Source organism: Nothobranchius furzeri, chromosome 7 (assembly GCF_043380555.1).
Source record: "Nothobranchius furzeri strain GRZ-AD chromosome 7, NfurGRZ-RIMD1, whole genome shotgun sequence".
Taxonomy (NCBI): domain Eukaryota; kingdom Metazoa; phylum Chordata; class Actinopteri; order Cyprinodontiformes; family Nothobranchiidae; genus Nothobranchius; species Nothobranchius furzeri.
The window spans coordinates 38,246,383-38,266,065 of record NC_091747.1 but is presented as its reverse complement, the minus strand read 5'-3'; the positions used below and the strand labels follow the sequence as shown (position 1 = coordinate 38,266,065).

General features: G+C 43.2%; 1 protein-coding gene across 3 annotated transcripts in view; it reads left to right on the top strand.

Annotated features, from left to right (window-relative positions):
- The window catches only part of LOC107382653 (partitioning defective 3 homolog), a 517,719-nt gene that overhangs the window by 356,072 nt on the left and 141,964 nt on the right, over positions 1–19,683 (top strand). For all 3 annotated transcript variants that reach the window (XM_054751349.2, XM_054751350.2, XM_070553054.1), the window contains one exon: positions 5,499–5,712. In XM_054751349.2, the coding sequence (XP_054607324.2) occupies positions 5,499–5,712 (214 nt within the window). The remainder of the gene's footprint in view (positions 1–5,498; positions 5,713–19,683) is intronic.

The window sequence follows — 19,683 nt, the reverse complement described above, 5'->3', positions numbered from 1 at the left end:
ATACCAATTTTATCATGATCATTTACATAAATCCATTTTAGTTCATGCTACTGCCCTATTCTCCCTATGTATGCAGAGCTCGTTACAGTAACTTGAGTAGCAGGTTAGCAGCATTAGCTACATTATTCTAACATGTAGCATGTCTGATTAGCTATGAGTAAAATATAATCCACTAAAGTCACGTAAGCAGAACAAAGTCATCAAGTACTCATAATCCCGTCTCTCTGACCCCTTCTTTCCACTGCACATCAAAGCGTTGGCTGCCGTTATAGTGGATGAGCTCTTTTCCACCAGCAGCAAAGTTTTGGACGCACCCCAGGAGCGAGGTCACGCTATCATTACGTTTTGAGTCTATTTTTGACACGCTACACTTCAAAAACATGTCAAACTGCGCAGTTTAGAACGAGCTAGACAGGAAGTCAAACACAAAAGCAGTGTAGAACATCCAGACACTTTCGAAATAAAGGTCACATGCAGTACGTCATTTCCTATGAACTTCTGTGACCGCTGTAAAAAGCAGAGGTGTGGACTCGAGTCACTTGACTTGGACTCGAATCAGACTCAAGTAATTATTTGAATGACTTCTGACTTGACTTAATAAAATCTATAAAGACTTACGACTTGACTCGGACTTGAACGCCAATGACTTGCGACTTGCATCTGTTGACTTGATGATGACTTGAGCATGTTTGATTTTTTTAGCACAAAAGTGGAACGACATGGGCAAAAATCATAAATCATTCTTGGTTCTGGGTTTGATTTACTGCTAAATGCAGCAGCACTTTGTTCATAATCAGTTTCAGTTGCACTTTCTGCCGTTTGAATAAATAAATGAAGCTTTAAGAAGCTTTATTTCTGGAATTTATTTATTATCATTGCCCTTAAATTGAAGTTGGACAGATGACTTGAATATGACTTAAAAATTCAAAGTTAAGGACTTGCACGTCCACATCATTGACTTTGGAGTCGACTTGAACTTGACTCGAGACTTGACTGGAAAGACTTGTGACTTACTTGTGACTTGGTCACCCCACTGGTAAACAAAACAGAAAATAACCCAAAGACATTTTTTTCATGCATGCAGCTGTCTTTCTTCTTGTTTATAATTGTGTGTGGACGACTGAAATCACGTGTGGTGTTGCAATTCTCTCGTGATGTTGTGATGTCACGAGATCAGCTGTGTGGAATGCTTTCACTCCCATTTCGCGACAGAATTGCTCCCGGTTGGGAACGAGCTTGTGGGTACAAGGCCACTATTACGTTACGTTTGATGATTTTTATGATATTTGGGCAAATTGTTGATCAGATCTTTCAGGATCTAACATCACCATTCGTTATGGACTCTAACACACTACTGTGTTGACACTATGGAGACACAAATGTCCCAGAAATAAATATTTTATGTTCATTTTCACGTAATGAGCTTGGATTGTTTTTATTATAACTGAAAAATGCTGGTTTAGTTTATGAAAAAAAGAAAAAAGTTTTCACAAGATACAACTTTTACAAGATTCCTTGTATTTTGTACCTAAATGGAACACATTTGACTTTCATTTCCTTGAAACTATGAAGACAAAAACAGAAGTATCACAAAGACTCGCCTCATTCCTTTAGTGTAAAAGTATCCATCCCGGCTTGTTGTTTGATGACAAGCAGGGATGGATACACAGAGACAGACGCCTTACAGTTTCCGACAGGTAATAATGCTGCAACGCCACAAGAGTAATCACTCGATATAAATGTCTTTTCACCATTAAAGGGTTCCATTAAAAGAGCTGGGGGACGTTTGAAAAAGAGGGAATTATTTGCCTGAAACGCTTTGCTCTCATAAGCTCTGCCAGCAAGCCACTAAATACAGTCTTATCTCTGCAAAGAAAAATGGGGAAAGCAACCGATTTCCCCCTGCCACAGTATATTGCATTCTCCCCATGATATTCAAATAACTCTGTTTTTCAATTTAGATAAAAGCAGCCAGCCTGTGCTCGTCACTGAGGTTAATAGTCAGAGTTGACAGATATGCCCCTGCCTTGCTCTGCTCCCAGACTTTTATTTACATAAAATAAGAACGCAGCATCACGTAAAAAAGTGTGTACCCACAAGATATCCCGCTTGGGAAAAATGCACTTTCCCTTGTGCTTCTTTGTGTTGCATGGTTTGAAGAAGGAAGATTAAAAGAGGAGAAAAAAAAAGCCAAAACCATGTGCTGTGCAAACCTCCCTTCTTTCATGCACTGGAATAAAACTGGCAATTTTACTTGTCTTTCCTAACCTTCACTGACAGTCCTTCTTACATGCCCTTGATTATTAAAGCAGGGACATTTAATGGTAGACTTTCAGAAAAATGACAAAATGTTTCCTGTGGTTGTCCGTCTCTACAAATTATCTTTCAGTTTGCTGACACTTTCATCAAGGCTTCGGCTGTCATTGAGTTTCATCCAATCACTCTAGATGGCCTCACCTTCTGATGTCTGATGTTAAAGGCTTTTGTCTGATTTTTCTGACAGAAGATAGCTCTTTTTTCCACCTCACTTCTTTTCAAAGTGGCAAATTAAATAGTGGCAGACAGGACATTGCATTAAAACAGCGTGCTCCCTTTGGACTGACTTTCTCGCTAACTCTCTGTGACTTCTTTGAAGAGATGCAAGAATTCAGGTGTATGCATATTTAATCACCAGCTACTTTATTGGGTATACATCAGTACAAGAGCAGACTTTGTTTTGCCTAAACTGTGGCATAGAGTCAACAAAGTGTTGGAAACATGTCCGTGATAGCATCACACAGCACATGTGGTTCCATGATGTGGGTTTGGACTGGTTTAGAGATTATCTGAACTTTGTGACATGGTGCATGATCCTGCTGGATGTAGCATCAGAAGATGGGTCCATGTGGTCACAAAGGGACATGTTCAGCAACAAGGCTGTTATGTGTAAAGCCGGGCGTACACTGTGCGACTTTTTCACTTTTTTGAGCCGATTTTCCACTCGTGTAGAGAATCCACGACATCGGGGCGAGTTTTGCGCCGTGCGTCGTGTAGTGTACAGGAGGTTACGAGAGGCGATTAACACCACGTGACCAGCTACCGATCAGCAATCGTGAGCTCGCACGGACTTCTGGCGTGTTTAATGTTTCGCTCGTCCCTCGTGAGGGTATCGCACTGTTGAAGCGGCGCTGCGAGCAGCTGCGACCCAAAATGTATCAGAACCGCTCACGGCGCATGCGCAATCCTGCATCAACACCGCTCACCCGCTATTTCCCTAATAACACATGTTGTTCGTTTTTATTTCGACACGTCTTTTTTTTACTCACAAAGATTGTCAAGAAAGCGTGTTTGTCGTGTTCATGTCAAATTAAACTGATCACAAAACACAGATTTACTTTCTTTATTTCGTTTTCCTCATGCAACCCCCATAAATCCCTGTGTCCTCCTGCAGCACTCCTGAAGGACAACAGGCAAAACAAGACTAAAAAGCCTGACGTGTTGAGTAAAAACTGCTATTTTTAGCATATTTTTAGGGCCGACGTGTTGCTACCAGACGTACAGTGTGAGCAGTCAGGTCGCATCCGAGAACTGGGTCGTGCAGTGTGAGCGCATGACTCGTGAGATCTGCCCTGCGAGGAAGTCGTACAGTTTGAGCTGAAGCTGAGTGCTACGAGTGAAAAAGTCGCACAGTGTCCGCCCAGCTTAACCCAAGCTCAGGTAGAACTACGGGGTTCAGAGTGGGACAAGAAGGTAGTTTCCTGAAATACTCTGACCAGCCCATCTGTTACTAACTACTATGTCACCTCTGAAATCTATTTTTTTTTCTCTCATTCTCAGTTTGATCTTCAGTTGATCATCTTCATCAAGCCTAGATACATTTATGTCAGCGAGAAACTGAACCGTAGTACCTAATAACGAGAGCATGGTGTGTGGTTACACACATGCCCCCCAGATTAATTTTTAGTGTCATTTGGATGTATGAAGGTTCTCAGTCATCCAGGTCATGGTAACAAAGGGGTTCGAATTTGAAGACGTTTTGCTTCTCACCCGAGGAGCTTTGTCGACTCTGACTGGAATATGCTTATTTCACCTACAATGCACTAATTCCAAAACAGATTCAGTTTAGGTTACACCCTCCTGCATCTAATCAAAACAACCACTCCCACATAATAGAGCCAACGACTCATCAGGGGCTAGGGCATTCATAGGTAGTTTCTGCTTGTTAAGCAACAATAGACAGCTATAGTTTATAAGCTTGACCCCCACATTTTCCAGTCAGAAATGACAAAACTCCTCGGATGAGAAGCGAGGTATATTCAAGAAACCAAAGAAGTCAAGTTGCCTTCATTCCAACCGCTTTCGGTTATCTGTATGGTATACGCCTGCTGCTAATCTAAGTCAGATATGACTCACAGCTGCTATTTACAGTCATTGTCCTTAAGTGGACGACAGCAGATGCCGTTCCAGAACCTGCTACAAAAAATGCAGAAGCAGAAGGGAGAGGCTGTGACGATTAAAGATGCTAATCTGCTCCTGCCATTCAGTGCTTCACGTGAATATTCTATGTATCATTTTCTCTGAGGTGACGGCTTAAACAATCCTCAAATTCTCCTCAGATCACATAAAACATGAACCGAGCCTCCTTGAAAAATGCAGGTTTTTTTTTAAGCATACGTCTAGATTTCCCTTCCTTCCTTTTCCTGTTTTTGGGCGATAGGCGTGCGTCTCTCCTCCATCAAAGACTCAAGTCAAACAACGTGCAACACTTTAAAGAGTTGCAATCTGAAGGACATCTTCTCCATACCTCCGAGCCAAAGATAGTGTTAGTGAGGCGCTGTAGCATGCAGCATATTTGTAATTATGATCCCAGAAGCCTTTTTCAAGATTATTAAAATGTATAATTAGTGACAGATTAATTACATTTTGCACATTGGTTCTGATTAGATGTGATGGAAACTTTGCGTTTAATCAACCTTGCATCACCTAAGGAGTTTGGTTTCGGTTTGATGTCGGGTTTGAAATGAGTTCAGACTTAATTAACAAGCAGATTTGTGACCATCACTAATGCTTCTTCTTAGACCCAGTCTTTAAAATCACATATAAAAGCAGCAGAAAAGGAGGGAGCTCTGACGTGATCCATGTGAAATGCACACAACAGAAATAACTTCAGGCTTTCAGCTAAGTGAACATTTGTTCAAGTGAACTCCTATTCTCAGTAGGTGTGCAATGTAAATATATTCTGCTCTAATGAGGCAAATGAATTCAGTGTGTTTTGTATTTCTTGTGGGACACAGCTTTTTACGGCTCCTCTCATGTTGCTGAAGGAAAGAAGCAATGCTGTGCACTTGATAAAAGAAAAGTGGTGTTTGCTCTTTCCGGTCTACTGGGATTTCACTCTCAGTTCAAGTTTATGAACTTTATCTGGAGTTATTTTTCTATAATATGTTGTTTTAAAGTGAATTCAATCTTTTGCTTTCGTGCTTCTCTAACGTATCATCTCACTTATGTCTGTAATCCAGTGGACGAGGACACAGAGGGCAGCTCCCGATCAGGACGTGAGTCCATGTCCACCAGCGGCGATCTGAGTGTGGGCGGCGGATTTAACGGCAGCTTCTCTGTAGAGGACAACCAGCAAGAAGCAGCCAAAGGTGGGCTGAGGGAATCCAAGAAAATGGACAAGGACAAGATCAAGCCTAAGAAGGGTGTGCTGAAGGGCTTGGGAGAGATGTTCAGGTAGGAACAACAGAGATCTCAGCCCCACCCCACTTAAACCTGAGCACCATTCACTGCCTGCATTATCTAATTCCTCTCAACACGCTCACCAGTGGATCATACAGCCTTTGAATACAGTCTCTGGATGTTGCCGGTGCTAATCAGGCAGCCGTTTCCTTGAACCCTATGGGGGGGGGGGGGGGGGGGGGGGGGTTATCGACCTCAAGGGCCTTTGGCACTTTAGAGCCAGATTATTTTTAATAAGGGCAACATGTTTTATTCATAATCCCATGTGCACAGGTCTTCTATCCACATTCGCTCAGCATTTGTTAACCAGCAGTCATTGCTCAGAGTCCATGTGAGCGCTAATGGAGGAGTGGGGGGTGGGGGGTGGGGGGTGGGGGTGGGGTTCTTGCTTAGGGAATAAAAGACATTTGGAGATGTTAAAAATCGACTCAGAAACAGAATTGTTTCTAATTTGAAGAGCAGCTGTTTTATTGTCTAGCTGCAAGAGCAGGAGGCAAGCTTCTTCACACAAACTTCAGCAATAAACCAAAAAAGGGAAATTCTGACAAGCAAGTGATGCACTAACAGTCCACACATGCTTTTCCCATCTCATGTTTTACACCAGAACTCCCAGAATTCTAATTTCACTAGAACTTCCAGGAACCGTCAGTTTGGCAGCTGCTATTTTGGCCATTAAATGCAGGCTGACGTTGACGTTGTGAAGCAAAATAGTTCAGGTGGGTTATTAATGAACTCTTTATGGATGTGTGAACCTAATAAAATAGTAAGAAAATATAATTTTAATCCAAATCTTGAAAATAAGTCTCTAAATTGTTCGCTGGGTGTCCAACACGGATCTTCTCCTTGGGTGGGTGCGAGGGGTCCCAGATCGTCTTCCGCATTGCTGTCAGGGTCTCTGCCGCTTCCTACTGACCAGTTTTCATCAGTTTCCCCTCTCCACCTGAAGCAGACTCATTTCTCATGCTTGTTTCACTGAGAATGTTCTTCTAAAAGCTGCTTCAGCCACTATTTCACGCGCGGTATGAACGGAGAGGGAGCGCGCAAAGTTGGTTGCTTAGCAACGCTGTCCGTTACCCACGGGAAACGTTACCATGTAAAGAATAGAGTCGTCAAATTGGCGGCTTGTGGGAGACAAAGACAAAAACAGCTATCTTGTTTGAGACATTGTTTTATGGAAATTATAAAGCAAAAACAAAGGACACTCAAAAATAGGAAAAGCCAGGAAGCGAGGACAGCATGAGATCCATCTAACTAAAGTTATGAAAACAGTCAAAATGACTGCCTTGGGAGTTCTAGTGCTAAGTAAAGCCGGGCGTACACTGTGCGACTTTTTCACTTTTTTGAGCCGATTTTCCACTCGTGCGAGAGTCCACGACATCGGGGCGAGTTTTGCGCCGAGCGGTCGTGTAGTGTACAGGGGGTTACAAGAGGCGATTAACACAACGTGACCAGCCGCCGATCAGCAGTCGTGAGGTCGCACGGACTTCTGGCGTGTTTAATATTTCGCTCGTCCCTCGTGAGGGTATCGCACTGTTGAAGCGGCGCTGCGAGCAGCTGCGACCCAAAATGTATCAGAACCGCTCAAGGCGCATGCGCAATCCTGCATCAATGCCGCTCGCTCGCTGTTTCCCTAATAACACACGTTGTTCGTTTTTGTTTCTACACGTTTTTTACTCACAAAGATTGTCAAGAAAGCGTGTTTGTCGTGTTCATGTCAAATTAAACTGATCACAAAACACAGATTTATACATAAATCCCTGTGTGTCCTCCTGCAGCACTCCCGAAGGACAACAGGCAAAACAAGACAAAAAAAGTCTAACGTGTTGAGTAAAAACGGCTATTTTTAGCATATTTTTAGGTCCGACGTGTTGCTACCAGACGTACAGTGTGAGCAGTCAGGTCGCATCCGAGAACTGGGTCGTACAGTGTGAGCGCCTGGCTCATGAGATCTGCTCTGCAAGGAAGTCGTACAGTTTGAGCTGAAGCTGAGTGCTACGAGTGAAAAAGTTGCACAGTGTACACCCGGCTTAAGTTTGTTATTGTTAGGTTTGTCTGTTTTGGATCAACCCGCTCAATCTCAGTTCAAATGGACATAATGAGGATGACTTTACATTCCTGCGTGAGACACACCTAGGGACATATGCAGGGACAGGGTGAAACCAAACATCCTGTAGGTATTCACTCAGAATATCTGCCATGAGGAAAAGGAGTTATGGAGTCACATAAATTATTTGAGTTCAGTGCACATTTAAATATGGCATAAATTAACAAGGGAGGCGGTGCGGGCTGCTATCATCATGCCCTAAGTTGTTTTCATGTGGATTAGTTTAATGGGATCAGTGAGCATATCACAGGGAGCGGCTCAGAACTGTGAACAATAGATGAGAAGTGTGTTTTGAGGTCACAGTTGAGGAATGTGAGCGTACATTATTTCAGTTACTTGTTTTTCTTTTAATGGATTCACCACCACTGCTCTTGTGCAGGACAGCATTTCCGTCACACACCAGGTGTGGCATCACTCAGGTTCAGAGGACCTGTGCCGGAGCTCTGAAAACAGAGATCTGAGCCAGAGATTTGACACTTTGACACACGATCAGTGTCGTTGGCAAAGCTCGAATCTTCTTATAGTTGGCTGTTGGTGATTTTAGTTTAGCATGTGGGCCCTGCACATGCACCTCCTGGCCTCATCATCGTTCGTCATTATCTTTGAGTGCCACAGTCACTTAAGAGTTGGCATGCTGCAGGCCTTGCTGACACCTCCTTCCTGCTCCGTACGTTTAACGCTGAGCTCAGTGTCTCCTGAGTACAGAAAGGCAGACCTGTAGACCAGCATAGCTTTCTGTCTGAAGCTTTTTCTTCGCTTTTTACCATAAATACCATAAAAAAACATCTTGCACTGTTCCACTGATATGTCTCGTTCTTTTTACCCACACTCCAACTCACATTTTAAACTTAAACACAGCAAAGGCAGGAGGTGAAAATGAACATGTCTCACTGAATACAATAACAAACACGGAAAAGCGCCAAAAGCCTCGCGGTCAGAAGGGAGCAGAGCGAGCAAAATTGTCTATTTGTGTGTTGTGCGACTCACTTGTAGCAAAAGTTTAGTTTGATTTCAGAGCGGAGAAGTTTTGCTGCTCATGACAAAGTGTTTGGCTGACAGGAGCAGAACACTCCCCGAAGGCCTACGCTTCACGGAGAGAATTTATATCTGTAAGTTTCCCTTTTGAGTGTCTCAGCGTTACATCAAAACATCAAAAAGGCGTTGTGATTGGGTTAGTCCTTTGTTCTGCTCGTCTCCGTGGTTTTCATCAGCATTAAACGAACAACCTGATGCTCTCTCTTTCTTTTTACATTTCTCACAGATGCATGCCTCACACACACACACACACACACACACACACACACACACACACACACACACACACACACACACACACACACACACACACACACACACACACACACACACACACACACACACACACACACACAACACACGCACACACACACACACACACTTACATTCCACCTCTTAGGAGACTTCAAGGAGTTTGCCGCGCACTGCAGTTTGTGCTCATTAGCATGCAGGCCTGCGTGTTGTACACGTCCACTTAATGGACAGCCTGATTGGGAGTGCATTAACATCAAGCCCAGGGGAAAAGAGGGTGGTCTAATATGGAGAGAGAGAAAAGAGGAGCGGTAGAGTGAGAGAATTAAAGATAAATACAGAAAGTGCAAGAGTGACTAAAATTGCGCATGATGGAAAGAAAATTGACTGACTAAAGCCATAATCAAAACACTACATAGATGTGGCTCTCTGAGCCTTCGCTGATTGTCACTGTAGTTCAGAGCAGGAGCCTGTATAGTGTGCAGGCCAGTATCATCCTGTAATGAGTAACCTATAAAATTATGAATGGGTAGCCACGTGTATCCATACGTGCAAAGGCCCATAGCTACACATCACTGGATCACCGCGTAAATGTTTCCTTGTCTGCTTCCATCGGGACACTTCATGAAGATGCATTACCCCCAATCCGCTGTACTTTATTATTTGTGTCCTTCCTAGTGAATACCATGTGATCATTACTTTCCAGTCCTGTCAGGATTGTTTAGATGTTAGAAGCTTTGCCTAGGGCTCTGTTAACTTGGTAGCAGACAACAATGCCTCGGCTGGCCTGTAAGACTCCCTTCAACACGCCTAATGAGGTGTTGTTTGTCGGCTCTGAGGCTGACTGACCTCCTCCATCAAACCTCTATCTCTGCCACTTGATGTGATTATGTGAGCGTGAGCACGCTGTGTGCATGCTGCAAAAATGTGTGCATCAAAGAGCATAACCAATCAAACAGGGGTGGGCATGCATGGAACTTGTTTTGTAGGTGTAGATAGAGCTTCTGCTAAAACAATCTCCATTGATAATCATGTATAGATTTTGACCTTGACTGTGTCAAACCTAATTGTTCCTATTGCTTGTGGAATGTCAACGCATTCGTTTTTGTATATTTGATCAACATAGACAGTCTTGCAACCTGACCTTCAAAAAGGCAGGAAAACACAAGCAGGTGTTCAGCGGTAGTTGGTTCACTCAAGCCAAGAAGAACCGCCATCAAATAAGCAACAGGGCAGGAAAAAACAATAAAAAACCTTTGAAAAGTGGAAAACAAATTCAGCTACACTCCAATATTCATTATTCTTAACAGTTTCACTCCAGCACACAGCAAATATGTGTCCTCTGTCACCTTTGTCTTTTTCAAAGCAACGATGAGCTAAATGATCAATAATAGCACTAGTAACCCCCACCCCAGGCTGTTTTGCATATGTTTGAGACTGACAGAAACACATTATAACATGTAAATGAGTGTGTGCACATCCAATATCTAGAGTGGACACACAACCCTTTTCTCTAATATTTTCTGAGCCAGAGTCTTATGGCGGAAACCAGACTCTCAAGGCTGGCTGGACTTCTTTCCCCACAGGTGGTCGGCCCACATGGCGTTGGCTTCTGTTGGACTGAGTTTGAAGCTACCAGGCCTGGCTCCATAAGATTCTCCCAGTTTGTCTTTTCAAGCTCAAGGACTTTAACATTTGCTCTGGTGTCGCTCTGCTAAAATGGTAAATGGCCTGTGTTTATACTGTGCGTTGTAGGGTTCTACAACCCCCCAAGGTGCTTTAAAAGATAACCCACTCACACACTCTGGTGATGAGCTGCAACACAGCCACATCTGCCCTGGAGTGAATTGATGGAGAAGAGGCTGTGTCATGTTCTGTGTCCTGGGTCTCTCTCATGTGCCTCCTTGTGTTTCCCAGGGACTCCAGAGTCCCGTTAGCATGACTGCCGCAGCACTAACCATGTTAGCTCCGGTAAAGGAATAAACAAGCGTCAGGAAGCAATCTGGTAAGCAATCGGTAAAATATTTTCAGATGTTATATCAATAAATACACACAGTGGTGAGCTGGCAACACGTTATTTTACTCATCTGTAGATCACTGAATTATATTGGGACAATATGGAGCGAATCAGCTGATAACTTAACTGAAAGCAACCGGTGGAGCACAGACATGAAATATTTAACAAACTTTAACGAACGGAACCGATTTTGGTTCCGAAGACAAACAGAATCCTCCCCGGTGTCCTAATCGGGCCACGGGTTTTCTGAGTGAAACGGTCCAAAGCATGTCTGCACCTCCAGTTCTGATATCCAGCTGCAGGGCACGGAGCTCGGTTGAACATCTCCGGTAATCCAATATCCGTTCTTGTCGCCCTATCCCAGAGAAAAAAAAACAAATCTGACCGACTATCAGAGGCTTCAGAAGCTACATCTGACTGATGACACATTGTTCTCTTCTATGACGCTAACACAGAAACACCAGAATCAGGCGTTATTTACTATCGCTGTTTCAGCAGAGCGCCTTGTGAAACGCCACCAGCTGCCCAGGGCTTAGACCGGAAGTTAGTTTCTGTTTTCCCGTGCCAGTAAAAAAACAGATTTTCTTTAAATTCCAGCCGTAAAAATCCAAAAACCTATTTCATCTGAGGTTTTAGTACTTCTTTACACATGCCCTTCAAAGGAATTTTTCCTCTGGCCAATATCTTTTAAAGCAAGCTGCTTTTTTCTCTTATGGGAGCCACTAGACTTAATGTTTCGACTACCACTTCGAGTTTGTTACGAATGCTCCCGCCTCTCTTCTGTTTCTGCTTTCTCTTCTTATTATTATTTGTGGTCTTATGGCACTTGGCAAACAACAATTTAGTGCATTACCGCTACCAACTGCATTGGAGTGGAATGACTACCATCACTTCCTGTTTGTGCATCGGCGTCATACAGGAATAGTCCACTGTGACATTAACAGAGGGGTGCCAGGCGGCCGCCAACCTATGCCTAATGGTAAAACCACCACTGCCTGTGATGATGCATTGTGTTCATTTCCTCGCTTTGTTGTTGAGATCTGGGTTCTGGCCATAAGACGGAGCTGAAAGAAGTTGTCCAAGCTTAGAGATGATGATCACTTTTTTTCTGGACAGCTGCTTATTTTAACTGTGTCCGGAGCAGAAACCACCCAAACAACTCCAGTCTTAGGTGTGACCTAACGAGCACTCTCACGCAACACCCTTTCTGAGGCTCTTTCGTGTGTCCTATAAAATATAGCAATATTTTTAGATTTCAGTTATACCCAGTGTTGGGAGTAACGCTGTTTAAGTATAACTGCGTTTCTAACGGCGTTCTTTTATAGGTAACGGAATAATCTAATTAATTACTTTTCCTGCCATTGCAACGCCGTTACCGTTACTGGGGACGGAAGGTTGTGCGTTACTATGTGCTTGTCGAACGTTGAGCAGCAGTGTGAGGCTTTCTAACCGCCACACTTCAGCTGCAGACAGGGAGAGAGAGGTGTCGGTAACGATGGGTGGGTGGAGACCCTCACTGTCTCATTTGCTGCATGCTGTAGTGTAGACACAGCAAGTGATGGGAATAACGCCGTTTAAAATAACCACGTTAATAAAAAACATTTATTTCTGTAACGAGCAAACTAATTAATTGCCGTCTTCTTTTATCAAAACGTCGTTTCTGTTACTGATAAGGAAATGCGTGCGTTAAGCAGCGCGGTGTGTTGAAGCTGTCATCAGCTGATCAGGAGCTAAAGAGGTAGATGTTTTCATCCAAGCGCATCACGGCCCGTGAAGAACGAGGAAGACGTGATGAATAGTCTATGGCTGCAGACCCCCCGCAGATTCGCTGCTGCAGGTGGGAATCTGCAGCCGTGCCCTTCTTAGCGTGACAGCGGGACGTCCCGAAGGTCCGCTCACCTGTTCACGCTCAGACGTCCTGATCTTCTGCCTTCCTAGATCATCCAGCTGTAACCTGTTTCTGATCATGTCTTTAGTCCCGCTGTAACACTGATGCATCAGTCTCTAACATCATGGAGCTCAGGTGTTATTACAACTACCTGTGTGTTTTTACCACCCAGCTTCAGCTCTCCTGTGGTTGGGTCTGACCCACGTTAGTACATTTAAGTCCTCCATCAGATTTGTGCCTCTTCTAGTGTCATTTTAAAGTATTTTATTTATTTATTTAACCATTACTAGATTACCAGCAACAGAAATGCTGCTAAAACACACAATTATGTGAAGCTGGAAAAATTAGAATGCTGTGCAAAATTACATTTATTTCTGTAATTTAACTAGACTGAGATACCATTTAAAGGCATGGGAACCGTTACAGGTGTTTCTATTTGCAATTTTAAATTTTAGCTGATTGGGGTCTTGTTGAATATCACACAGTGACCTTTTAATAGTCTGGATTAGTGTAATGCTCCTGTTAGTATTTCCTCCTGTTAAGTGCTTATTTATTTAAATTATTCAGGTTTATAAAAAAACATTTGGACATACATTTTATTATGTTCCAGTCATTAGTCATTTATATTGTAGTAATTCTTGCATGCTTTAATGAAAAAAGTAACTAGTTATTTTTGTTGGTAATTAGTTACTTTTATGATCTTGTAACTCAGTTAGTAACTGAGTTACTTTTTTGACAAAGTAATCAGTAACTATAACTAATTACTTTTTTAAAGTAACGTTCCCAACACTGGTTATACCCATGAGATATCTGAATAACAAAACAAAACGCTGCTCAGAACATTTCTGGGTTTTGCAGTGATCTAGTTACCAGACAATACAATCATTTCTATGTCTTGTCAAAAGATGCACAACAATGGCTCTGATGTGCTCTGAGACTATTATTTTCTATGGTTTTCTTCACTGTTTGTGACTGTGCCAAACAAAGTGCATGTGTAATGCAACAGGCAGAGTTCAGCTCAGTGAAATTGTGATGAGCTACATCTTTGTCAGCAGCTCTGACAAAGATGCACAAAACCAATAAACACAAAGCACCCACCCAGACACAAACTAATTACTGTTCTACAAATACATATGCTGTGACATTTTGTTCATGTATCCCTGCTAAGAATAGATGTGCACGTATTCAGCTGGATTAAGGTACATTGAAACATCTAATATTTAAATTGAATAATATGGTTTAGTTTGCACAGTAAAGCAGCCAACAGGAGGCAGGGAGGTGAGGGCTGGGAAAATGGAAAGGAGGACTGGGAGGGGCGATGGGTACCAGAGTGAGATGGGGGTGAAGAGAAGGGAGGGAGCGTGCTCAGTGGAGTGAACTGGGGCACCGAGGGAGAATGGGAATGAAGGGTGAAAAAGAAAGGGAGAGGGGAATGAATGAGACAAGAAGAAAGCCTTTCACAGTCACCACCGTGCCGCTACCTGCTTGCAGGACAGATTTGGGATCTTTTGTGAGTTTTTACATCTTCATGTGTTTTTAGGATTTTCTTGAGGAGTTACAGGACACGTGGAAATTTCCAGATCTGTGTGCCTGAGTATTTATAAATAAAAAGATTGCATTAATGGTATCTGACACTGGCCTCACCCTTCCTCCCTCGTGGTTTCTCACCCACATGCACACATTCTTTTCCCCCAACCCCCTCCCCTCCTATCTGATAAGTGGCAAGTCTCATGCCGAGCCATCAGCCAATACTCGAGCTCAGCGTGACAGTCGTGCACCCCCACCCCTTACCTTACCCTCAATCACCCCAGGGGACCTTGTCTGCCTGCACCTCCCCATAAATGCCGGCCCACTCAAGGCCGCACAGGGAGATGCAGGGTGTGGAACGGATGGAAGAGAAAGCTGGAGTGGAAGGATTTTTTTTCTACCTTTCAGTTCTTATTGTTCCTGGATAGTGAAGAAGCACGCTTGAAGTGCTAGGCATTGGGCGGAGCAAGAGTGGGGAGTGTGTTTTTGCATGCACGAGTTTGTCTGGAATACATATAACATTTCACGGAAGCATGAGAGTAGATAGATAACAACTTCCTGCCCCCCTGCTTGTGTGGTTGTGAACAGCTGATGTGGGCTGGCGTGTTTCATCATTACTACACTAATGTGTGACATGCGTATTACTTTGGCCTTTTTTACCCATTATATATCTGTGTAGCACTACCTTCTGCTCCATTTTACACACACACACACACACACACACACACACACACACACACACACACACACACACACACACACACACACACACACACACACACACACACACACACACACACATTGTAGTATTTTGCCACATTTGATTTGAAGACAGTAATTAGACGCCTCCGCATGTAAGCCTTGACATCTGCTCAATGTAATCTGAGAGAAAATGATAATTGTTCTTTTTTTTTTTTTTTTTTTTGCTTCACTTGGTGCGGAATCACACTGGAGCCCACACAACAACAGCCACTATGTGGAGGCTTGTGAATCATTTGTGTAATTATAAGGATGATAAATGATGAAGCAGCTTCTAAAGCGAGGACAGCAGTGAAAGGATCGACAGTAGATTAGCAGAATGGTTTGAAAACAGCTTTTCGTGTGTGTGTGTGTGTGTGTGTGTGTGTGTGTGTGTGTGTGTGTGTGTGTGTGTGTGTGTGTGTGTGTGTGTGTGTGTGTGTGTGTGTATGTGTATGTGTGTGTGTGTGTGTGTGTGTGTGTGTGTGTGTGTGTGTGTGTGTGTGTGTGTGTGTGTATGTGTATGTGTGTTTGTGTGTGTGTGTGTTAGGATTCCCTCCTTCAGTAACACAGTGACTCCTTGTCAGCTCTAATGAAACTTTTGTGTTGCTGAATCTGACCTTTGACCTATCTCACTATTGGGCCGAAGCAAACTGAGCAATAAATATCCCCTGTGATGGATGAATAGTTCAGTGGGTATTCCGGACTGACTTACTGATGAACTTTGATGGCTCTTGGCAGCTTGGCCAAGTGCAAACTCACAGCTTAAAGCCAGGCGTACACTGTGCGACTTTTTCACTTTTTTGAGCCGATTTTCCACTCGTGCGAGAGTCCACGAGATCGGGGCGAGTTTTGCGCTGAGCGCCGTGTAGTTTACAGGGGGTTACGAGAGGCGATTAACACCACGTGACCAGCTACCGATCAGCAATCGTGAGCTCACACAAACTTCTGGCGTGTTTGATATTTTGCTCGTCCCTCGTGAGGGTATCGCACTGTTGAAGCGGCGCTGCGAGCAGCTGCGACCAAAAATGTATCAGAACCGCTCACGGCGCATGCGCAATCATGCATCAACACCGCTCTTCTATTTCCCTAATAACACACGTTCGTTTTTGTTTCTACACGTTTTTTTACTCACAAAGACTGTCAATAAAGCGTGTTTGTCGTGTTCATGTCAAATTTAACTGATCACAAAACACAGATTTACTTTCTTTATTTCGTTTTCCTCATCCAACCCCCATAAATCCCTGTGTGTCCTCCTGCAGCACTCCCGAAGGACAACAGGCAAAACAAGACAAAAAAGTCTGACATGTGTAAAAACTGCTATTTTTAGCATATTTTTAGGTCCGACGTGTTGCTACCAGACGTACAGTGTGAGCAGTCAGGTCGCATCCGAGAACTGGGTCGTACAGTGTGAGCGCATGACTCGTGAGATCTGCCCTGCGAGGAAGTCGTACAGTTTGAGCTGAAGCTGAGTGCTACGAGTGAAAAAGTCGCACAGTGCATGTCCGCCCAGCTTAAGATCACCTTGAAGCGGCTCCTTGGCTAAGAGAACTGTGTCATTGAGGGCCTCAAAGATACTAATCTTGTTGGGGTTTAAACACATTTTCTAAAAATACGTTCTCCCTTGCATCTTCAAAGCTGACACATGATCCACTGACTTCTATTTATTTTTTGTGAGGTGACTTCCCACACAAAAATTCCCCCCGAACTAGCAATGATGAACAATTTAGGATATTAGTAATGAGGTACATCTCCTGATCATGCCAGGACAAACCCAAACAGAGTTGTCCTCATAGCTGATGTGCACTCATTATGGGCATGAATGTTATAATAAATGACTGACGTAAAGAGATATTTCCCCAGGGATTAAAAAAAATGAAGATTGAGTGTACTGAGGATTTTCCTGCTCCATTCAGGCTCTAATAAATGCATGTACTCCTAGTCACCAATGCATTTTTCTATGATTTTAACCCTTTGATGCATAAAGATCACTTCAGTGGACAGATACTTAAAATTGTTATTTATTTATTTTTACTATTAAGCACAGCTGTTGAAGACTTTATTGCAATTGAACCCCTCCATTTGTACTTCAGTAAGTCAAGCCAACATATTTCATGTTCAGATTGCACACTGTCCACTGAGGTGGACGTGTAATAAATTATTTGTAAATTACATTTTACAAAATATATGTAAATATGAAATTTGTTTCATTCACACTTAAAGATGAATGAAAAAAAATGTTAAAAAAAATCATGGTTGAAGATTTCATAATTCATACATCAAAGGGTTAAAGGGATACTATGCAAATGTGTCATATTTTTAAATAATTTTCTGGATTGTGCTGACATGTCCTGAAATGACTCTTTACATGGTAATGAAATGCTACTCAGACCCCACTGCCTTCTGTGGCCAGAATTCCGCATTTGCAACTTCAGAGTTGCTGGTCCGGTCCCTGCTGGTGGAGGGAGCTGTGGAGTGGAGCTGACATGGTGGAGCTGGAATCTGCTTGATCACAGCTGATTTATTCCCGAGGAGACGCTTCAAATGTTAGATTAAGGTGTTAAAAAGACAAACACACAGTGAGGAGAGAGGTTTCCCTTTTGCTTTGACCACATAGAATCAACAATGGACTCCAGGTGGTGCTAAAAGCCAGCAAAACTGCAAGTGTGCCTATAACATTAAACTTTTTTTTCCAGGAAAAATGTGTTTAATCTATGTGGGCAGCCACACATTTCGGCCAACCTTAAAAGGTATTTTTGGTCCTCTCAGCTTATTCTGATTTAAAACATTGAAATATAGAAAAAAAAAATCCAAGGCAGGGAAGTACCAACACAAAAGTTACAAAAATTGCTATTCCACGCCCATCCACTAAGGGCTAGCTCCATAAAGGAGCAAGTCCTCGTTACCTCCCGTATTAAAAATGACAACTTCACAACAGAAATGAACAAGTTTAAAGTCTGTTGCAAATAACATTTTGGGTGTAACAAGTCAAGTTTACCATCATGACAACTCTGAAGGGAGTGGATGTTTTGTTACTCATCCATTTACAATTAAATAAAGCTTTAATCTATGAATACGTAAAGGCGTGTCTGATTGATCGACAGTTAGCCATCAGCACTAGCAGCTTGCCCTCCTGCGAGCTACAGCGAAGGCCTCAGCCTCACGTTAAAAGTGTTACAGCCTAGAAGACAGAACAGCAACCGGTCAGTCGGTCGCTAAAAGTCCCTGCCAACCCCTACTTTGGTTAGTGCAGTTAGCTCATAGCTTAATCGGCTCAGAATTTGATGGGTGCCAATCATCTGCACCCCACGCTGGGAAAGCCTTTTTAGCTAGAACCACCAAATGAAAACAGAAGGCGACTGGAGTAAGGGGGGAGGAGGTTTGCTATCCAGCTTTAGTTTGTGCTTGGCCACTTGATGCAAATGTTGACTGGGCAGCACCGCACCTCCATCAGTCAGCTTCGGAGTAATTAGGTTCAGAATTCTCTTTCTCTTCTCTGGGATAGACCTTGAAGCACGGGGAGTAGCGGAGAAGCCCCCCCCCCGCCCCTCTCTCTCTCTCTTTGAGCGTGTGTGTGTGTGCGAGCAGAGGTGGTGTTGCATGGTGGAGTTAATTGAATCTGAAATCTTGTTGGCCTGAAATGAGATCCACCGATGTCTCTCATGCTGTGTCTCATGCAGAGGGCTGCAAACATGACTGAATTCATAAAGTGTCTTATTAAAGAGCTCAAATTAAGTGTAGCAGTGCAGCGCTCCATACTCTGCCAGGCCTATAACTACTAATGATCCGACCCCAGTGGAATGTCAACCAGACTCACACCCGAGCACTGCCTCTCCTCTTCTAAAACCCCACATCTCTGTTACTCTCCTCTTCACCTGACTCATCTCTCCTCCTCATCATCCCTCTCCACCCTCTGTCCTTTCATCCGTTGCGATGGTATAAAAGAAACTGCCACCGGGTTTCTTAACTTCCTCCTAATCTGTTTGATATTTGTTTTTTGCACTTTTCGGCACTTTGATGCAATTCTCTCACTCTGGGCCCGATTGGTTTGATCAGTCAAAGGAAGGCTGTTCGATGTGAGCCAAATCTCAGAGGAAAGGCGGATTTGAAAATAATAAGGAAACATTAAAAACACATACGCGCATCTGAGGAAAACGCAAACTCATTTTGTTTTTTCTAAGCAGAAGGAATGAATCACTAATGTGCTTTGTAATAAACTTCATTAAATGTCTATTGGAGTTTGAAGAAGACACAGGGATACGTTGAATTAGGGATTCAGAGCATGTTTGATATTACAGGGACAGAGGTGAGAATTGCACATTGGAGAATCTATTTATTTTCTCCTATGTGCTATGTAAATGACGTGGGCCGCCTGCTACAGTAGGAGTCATTACTAGTCTGCTC